The 7,664-nt window shown below is 53.6% G+C and overlaps 1 protein-coding gene across 9 annotated transcripts in view; it reads left to right on the forward strand.

Moving 5' to 3' along the window:
- Window positions 1-4,793, forward strand: part of LOC311590450 (uncharacterized protein) — a 49,443-nt gene extending 44,650 nt beyond the window's left edge. For 6 of the 9 annotated variants that reach the window (XM_084769437.1, XM_084769440.1, XM_084769438.1 and 3 more), the window contains 5 exons: window positions 499-616; window positions 1,219-1,282; window positions 2,255-2,350; window positions 2,965-3,095; window positions 4,519-4,793. In XM_084769437.1, the coding sequence (XP_084625563.1) occupies window positions 499-616; window positions 1,219-1,282; window positions 2,255-2,301 (229 nt within the window). In that variant the 3' untranslated portion in view covers window positions 2,302-2,350; window positions 2,965-3,095; window positions 4,519-4,793. Of the gene's footprint in view, window positions 1-498; window positions 617-1,218; window positions 1,283-2,254; window positions 2,351-2,964; window positions 3,096-3,255; window positions 3,647-4,518 lie in introns of all 9 variants that reach the window. The other 3 variants (XM_084769441.1, XM_084769444.1, XM_084769443.1) reach the window with 3 other exon arrangements.
- The last annotated feature ends 2,871 nt before the right edge of the window (window positions 4,794-7,664 follow it).

The following is a 7,664-nucleotide window of genomic DNA, read 5'->3' on the forward strand; positions in this document are numbered from 1 at the left end:
AGGCCCTTGCTGCCAACCTGGCCCTTCTAATCGCTCTTTGGGTTTGGGACACTTCAAACAGTGGCATGACTGAAGGTCAAGGCTCAGTCTGCAGGAAGGACAACAAGAGACAGGGTCAGGCTTGGACAGACCACAGGATAAGAGTCTGGCTCCCTTCACTTGCTAGCTGGAGGAATGGGCAGGCAGGTCATTAATGCTTTTGGGTCCTAACTTTTCCAGCCCCGCAGGGTAGTATATCAATGTCCAGTGTTCCGTGCTGAACGCTGAGGGGACGCAGTAAGTGGAAGTGGGTAGAACTGCAAGGACAGTTTCCCGGAAGCCTGAGCCTTGGGATGCCAGCTGGGGAGAGTAGAGTTACCCTAGATGCCTGACTAGTGACCAGAGCTGTCTGGGTCTCGGGTCTGAGGTCCTTAAAGGGTGACATCATGTTGCTGCTAGTGTTCTAGTCTGCTACAAGGTTCTTTCCCAGATTGCTTCCTTCCCTATTCCTTCCTTCAGGCCTCTCCTTGTTCTCCAGAGCAGCATAAGCCAGGCACTGTGGAATCTCCCTGAAGTGTACAACCCCTGCCTCACAGCCGTCCAGGCTCTGATTATCTGGCCCTTGGCATGGTCAACAGTGAGCTGCTTTTTGGATCTATTGGAATCCCTGGGCCCATAGTCCAGGGAGACTTTCAGCAATGAAGGGGGGAGGTGGATCTTTTGTCTTGACATAGTTGTCCCTTGTTGAGCAAGCAAGGGTCAGGGGAGGAATGACACTGGCATTAGCCCCCCACCAGCAGCTTCAGGGCACCAAGACTGGAGGGCAGGCCCAGGCTGAAGTGGGCATATGGAAGAGAGCCTCAGCACGGTGTCTCTGCTGGGCTGTCCATCTGGCACCAGCTGGCATACCAGCTCTGCCCCCACAGCCAACCAGACTCCTTCTGCTGTTGCTATGGCAATTGGCTGCCATTTTGTACTCCAGGCACTACCTTCTCTCTGAGTTTTCCTGTGGGGCTCCTGGAGATCCTTAAATTTTCATATCAGAGCTGGGCAGTGGTGATACGCACTTTTTAATCCTGGCACTTGGGAGGCAGAGGCAGGAGGATCTCTGTGAGTTCCAGGCCACCCTGGTCTACAGAGAGAGAGAGTTCCAGGAGAGCCAGGGCTACACAGAAAAACCCCGTCTAGAAAACGACAACAAAAAATTCATATCAGTATCTGGTTTTTGCACGTGGCCAGGTGAGCCGGACACAGCGCCTTACACCTGTAACCTCAGAACCTGCAAGGCTACGCAAGAAGAATGGTGAGTTCGAGGCCAGCCTGGTCTACATATAGCAACTTTCAGGCCAGCCAAGGCTCCATAGTGAGACCCAGTCTCAAATCAAACCAAACCAAATGAATTAATGATCACGACCAGGACTAAGGGTGTAGCTCAGTTGGTAGAGTGCTGGTCTAGCACGCATAAGACACTGGCTTCCACACGAGTACCACATAGACTGTACGTGGTGGCACACGCTTGTAATCTCAGCACTCGGGATACTGAGGCAGAAGAATTGCTATGATTTTGAGGCCTGCCTGGGCTATATTATGAGTTCCAGAACATCCTAGGCTATAATGTAAGACTTCATCTCAAAGAAACAAACAAACATGGGGCTGGAGAGATGGCTCAGAGGTCAAGAGCGCTGGCTGTTCTTCTGAAGGTCCTGAGTTCAATTCCCAGCAACCACATGGTGGCTCACAACCATCTGTAATGTGATCTGGTACCTTCTTCCAGTGTGCAGGCACATAGGCAGAATACTATATACATAATAAATAAATATTAAAAAAAGAAAGAAAGAAACAGTCAGACGGTGGTGGCGCACACCTTTAATCCCAGCACTCAGGAGGCAGAGGCAGGCAGATCACTGTGAGTTCAAGGCCAGCCTGGTCTACAAAGTTAGTCCAGGACAGCCAAGGCTACACAGAGAAACCCTGTGTTGAAAAACCAAAAAAAAAAAGAAAGAAAAACAAACAAACAAACAAAAATGGCAATGGCCAAAATAGGCCACTAGATCCAGCTCTGGCCTATGCTGGACCAACTCAGTGTGTCTAAGAAAAAATTAGTGAAATTCAAGAAGTTGAAGTCTTATTCCTGGGTTGGGGCTGTAGCTCAGTGATAGGGCGCTTGCCTAACATGTGTTGGATCAATCTCCAGCCCCACTGGGGTGAAGGTGGGGGCAGGAGAGGGGAGCAGGCCCTGCTTCCTGCTTCTATAACAGACCTTTTCTCACTCCAGTCAGGAGGTCCCACAGTTTGTCTTCGGAGCCTTCCCCAGACACCTAGTCAAGATCTCCGTTGCTGTCATACCAGCTCTTAGCTTGTCATGGATGAGGTGAGAGGGGAGACAGGAACTACCACCGAGCTTTAACTGGTTTAAAGCAAGGCCTGTCCCTAGACGTTGGGAAATGGAAACTGAGATGCAGTTAACTTGTTTAAATGCCCCTGAAAGACTTGGGATTTGAGCTGCGTGGTGGTGGCAGCTGGGGTGCACACCTTTAATCCCAGCACTTGGGAGACAGAGGCAGTAGAATCTCTGTGAGTTTTAGGTCAGCCTGGTCTACAGAGTGAGTTCCAGGGTGGATAGGGCTAACACAGAGAAACCTTGTCTCAAAACCAACCAACCAACCAACCAACCAACAAACAAACAAACAAACAAAACAGGCTTCTGGGATGGTGAGATGGCTCAATGGGTGGAGACACTGGCCACTAAGCCTGGCAACCTAAGCTGATATCCTCAACCCATATGTGGAAGGAGAGAACTGATTTCCATAAGTCATCCTCTGACCTCCACACAGGCACTACCACGGTCTGCACACACACACACACACACACACACACACACACACACACACACACAATGCAATTTAAAAAAAAAAATGTAAAGACATGAGGCCTCCATTCAGTGTCCCCAAATGTTTTCACACATCCTTTCCTTGCTCCCTATAGACACAGAGGAGGCAGAATGAGTCTGCTACAGAGGCGCCATTCCCCGGGCTGGTTGGTGGCGCCTTAGGACTCCTGGGAAGGCTCCAACTGGTCCCCCGAGAGCTCCGGTTTCTTCTATCAAGCAACAGAAGGTGAGGAATGGCTGCCTTGTTGGAAGGGTGGGTGCATGGTGCTGCGCGGAGAGCCAGCTGGTTGAGAAGCAGGTGGAAGGGGGAAGACCCTGCTTATGAGGGGGCTGGGTGGGAGGGGCCAGGTAATTTATGGTATCATTGTTTCCACCCCTCTTCCCAGCCCCCTGCCACTTGACTGTTGCTAGGAGATCCTGACTGGCCTTGTCATATGGAGCGCTCCTCCCCAGCCAGGGTAGACGCCCCCCGAGTCACATCAGGCCCTGCTACACGCCACTGGTCTCTCCTGTGGATCTGTCCGGGGTCAGTCAGCCTGGGAGTGGGGCTACCTGACAGACTGGGAGACGGACAAGGGAATGTGGAGGGAGCTAAGCAATACTGGGGCCTACAGGAGGACCCCCATGTTTATAAATGCAATCCTTAATCTTAGGGGGGGATGGGACCTTTCAGCAGAGCGATGCAAATGCAGACTTCTCCAGTCAAGGTCAAGGTTTAAGGCCTGGCAAAAGTGGGGCAAGAGAAGCTGAGGAGAGGCCAGGCATAAGAAGGTGACAGTAAGTACAGTTGGGTGGCACCTAGATGTGCCTGCGATCCCCTCCTCTTTCGGGAGTTCTCTTGTTAGAAGTTAAGGCTAAGGAGAAGGTGGGCAAGAGACTCTGTGAAGGCTTCTCAAGCTGCAGGCCATGGCCACCTGTGCTTCTTAGCACTGGCCTTGACTTGGCTACTGCATGGCTTTCATCTCAGTTGACTTGCCCTGGGCTGAAACCCAAGTGATCCTATCCTGGAGCCCCAGAGTACTAGGCTGCAAAGCGTGCTGTGCTCCACACAGCTCTCTTCCCCACAAAAGCTGATTTCCTGCAGCTCAGGTTCCCAGCACAGCGCCTCAGGGCCAGAGCCCAGAGGCCCAGATCCACAGGGGAGGCACAGGGGGTCTCCCAGGGAAGCCAGGGGTGGAAGGCAGGAGGAGAGGCCAGCCAGCTGCAGAACCAAATGCTCCCTAGCGCACTGCACTTCTGCCTTTATAGCAAAGTCTCCTGGGCTCTGGCCACAGATCCTGGGCTCCCTGGCCTCCATGCTCTGGGATGGCCTACAGGAGATGCGGAGGCTTGCCTCCTTGTCTGCTGACACACTTTCCAGGTCGCAGGTCGCTTTTCCTCTGTCCACTCCTAACTGAGGTCTCCATTCAAAGAACACTTTTATTCGTGTGTGTGTGTGTGTGTGTGTGTGTGTGTGTGTGTTGTGAGTGTAAATGTTCATGTGTTTGACTGTATATCAGAGAGAGAGAGAGAGAGAGAGAGAGACTTGACATGGGATCCTGTTGTGTAGTTCAGGCTGACCTAGAACTCAGAGCAATGCCCCTGCCTTTGGTCTGGACAACCAAGGATAACAGGCCTTTCCCCCCACTCTTGACACTTTCTCTTTGCAGACCAAAGAGAAGACCTGACCTCACCCTGTGCTCTCCTGCCGGGCAGAGCATCCCCCCCCCCCCGCTGGATTGCCAATGGGCTGGCCCCCGCAAGCAGAAGTGGACAGAGGCAGAGGTGCAGCCTGGCAGCTTCTTCCCAGAACTATGGAGTGAGGCCTTGCTTGCCTGGTCACTTCCAGCAACCTGTCCAGCCTGGTCTATCTATTTCTGGTGTTGCCTCTCGGCTGGGTCCCTGAGACGCACCCCATCACCAATAAAGAGTATTGCATATTGAACAGCAGTAGTTGTCTATGGTTGTGCTGGGCAGGGGCTGGGGTGGGCTGGGTTCTCCATAACACAGCAACACTGCAGAACAACATGGCCACACCAGGCCCTGCAGGCCTGGAACGGTGTGAGGACAGTGTGCTGCTCCCCACCCTTTCTGCTAGCCTCCAGCTTCATGAGAACTCCATTGATTTGGGGGGGGTTTCCAAGACCACCAGAGCAATGTGTTCCTCTCCCAGCCGGGGGGGGGGGGGGGGGCACCAGGCAAGAAGCAGAGTGGGGCTGCTCTTTAGTCAAGGGGCAGAGGTTATTGCCTCCTTCAGCAAAAGCTCTTTCTCGGAAATGGTGTCCTAGCCTGAGAGTCCAGAGAGGAGGAACAGCCCTGTCCTGTAGGCTCCACACTCCCATTCTGTCTCTATCCTCTCTGACGCGGAAGGAAGTAAATAGGGCTATCTCATCAGGCAGTAGGCAAGACTACCCAGCCACAGGACCTGACACAGAGCTCAAGGCAGCAGGTGCGGGGCCACAGCAAGGGACCGTGCTCGGTGTCTCATTTCCCTTTTTACAACACTCACAGCTAGTGTGCTCCTGAAAGCGTTGCTGGGAGCCCAAGAAGAGCCCAGACTTTACCCTTCAAGACCCCTGGAGTCCTTCCTGTCTGAACACAATCCCTCCCTAAAACTTCAGTTTGAATCCCAGCATTTGTCTAAACAAAGGGAAAATACATATATACTCTTACACATGGCATGATTCTAACACCACAAGTAATATAAAGGGTGTCCCCAACCATCTGCCTTCCCTCTCAAGAGGCTGCCGCTCGCCCCACACCCTCCCAGGGACAATCCACAGGAGGCTAAGCTCTGTGCCCACTCTGTGCTTCCATACCGCTGCACCCAGCACTGCAGCGCTCCTCCACCAGCAGGCTTGCACTGACACACACACACACACACACACACACACACACACACACACACACCCCTGACGCTGTCGGAAGATGATGTGCCAGAGTTATCTTAACCTCAACCAGCTGAGGGCAAAGAGTCTGTTTCGCATGCCCCGGCTATGCATGGTTCAGTAAAACCAAGAGTGCCCTCAGTTTACAAAGGAACTGAGACTGTGGAGCGAGAGGACCAGCCACAGGGTCAGGAAAGCCCCACTTAGGGTCCCCTGTGAGGATTAGGGCCTGGGATCTGACTAGGGCTATGGGTGCTACTGGTCTGTTTAAGGAGTTCATCAGGCCTAAATATTGCTTGTGAGTGTCCTAGCCTTCATTGCAGGGCCTCAGTCCAAGGCCGTCCTTGAGAGGGACCCACTGTGGCCCCTGTATGGGCAAGGGAAAGCTAAGCTAGCTGTCCCCTCCCCTTAGCAGAAGGCTGGAGCACTAGTCTTCAGGGGCCTAGGGGCGACAAGTGGCCACTGCTGAGTCAATCCTGTGCCTGCACCAGCAGCTCCCTAGGGAGCTCATGAGCTCTGTAGAGGATTGGGTGGGGTGGGGTGTGCTGGGCTCAGCACAGACCAGGAAAGGGGTTGGGATGGCAGCAAGCAGAGACAAGAGGTAACTAAAGAGTAACTGCCTTTTAGTAACTGAAAGACCTAGCCAGACCCAGACTGGGGTCAGGAGGGCGAGAGGACAGTGAGGAGTTCCTCCCTGAACAGGGATTCCACCACGACTGACTGACGTGGGAGGAGCCAGGCAGCCACTCACTTAAGTATCCGCTCTCAGAGTCCCACTGAGTATATGCAGATGAGTCTGTCTGTATGCAGATGAGTCTGTCTATATGCAGATGAGAAGAGAAGGCATTCTCTTCTCAGGGTTACCATAGAGCCTGCCACCCCCTCCCTTTCCCCTTGGGTACCAGCTGCAGGGTAGCTTGGGAAAGAGGCCAGCCCCTGGGGAGGGGCAATGTACCAAAAAAAAAAAAAGGTTAGACTTCAGGAAGGACTGACCAAAGAAAAACAGTCAGTTTGGGAAGGAATTAGAGGTGAAAGAGAATAGAGAGAGCTTCCTGGAAAGGTAAGACAAAAGCCATCCTCCCTTGGTACTGTGAGAGAACACCCCATGCTCAAAATTCACACACTGGCAGAAAGCTCTGCGGGGCACACTGGCCTGCAGAGGAAAAAGACCTTGGACAGCAGCTATGCTGGCCAGGTCTCACCTTAGTCTCCCACAGGTCACTGGATCCCAATGATGGCCTCAGGCCCTTGGCAGACAGGCCTGGAGAAGCCAAGGGGCTCCTGCAGGCTACACAGCTCACAAGTAGTAGGTCCCTTGTCACTGATTTGCAGCCACATAGAAGCTTCCTCGGCCACGGGGGCCAGAGTGGAGTGGTCACTCCTGTGTGGTCCTGAAAACTTCTGTCAGTGGGTAGGGGCAGGGACACCGAGAGGGAACACCCGGGGCTGGTAAGAAAGTTGCCCCTTCATTCATCAGATCCAAGCCAAGCTGGGCTTGAGCTGAAGGCCCTTCTCCTAGGAGTGCAGAGGTCTTTGGGAACAACCTCGCTTTTCCTCTGGTGCCCCCGCCCCCCCCCCAGTTCCCTTTTCCACCCCCTTCCATTCAACAGTGGAGCCAAGGCCTTTGTGGAGAGGCCCTGGGGAAGAGAGGGCCCTTGTGATCCATTCAGCCTGCAGGAGGCTTGGCCCATGCCAGACCCTCTGGACTCTCTCTCCTTCCTGGGAGGTGCCAGCCAACCCCCCACCTACCCTCGTGGCTGCTCCCCCAGTTCCAGCACTTCCTGGAGCCTCAGGGTTTTGGCTGTAATCCCAGCCAAAAGATGGTGGGGAGTGCCACCTCCTACACCCTCCCGGTACCTCCTCATTCACACACTGGCACCAGAGCTGTGGGAACGCCGGACAGCAGCTGGGCATCGGTGCCCGGCTCT

The sequence above is a fragment of the Acomys minous genome (assembly GCF_964271855.1).
Source record: "Acomys minous genome assembly, chromosome: 19".
Taxonomy (NCBI): Eukaryota; Metazoa; Chordata; class Mammalia; order Rodentia; family Muridae; genus Acomys; species Acomys minous.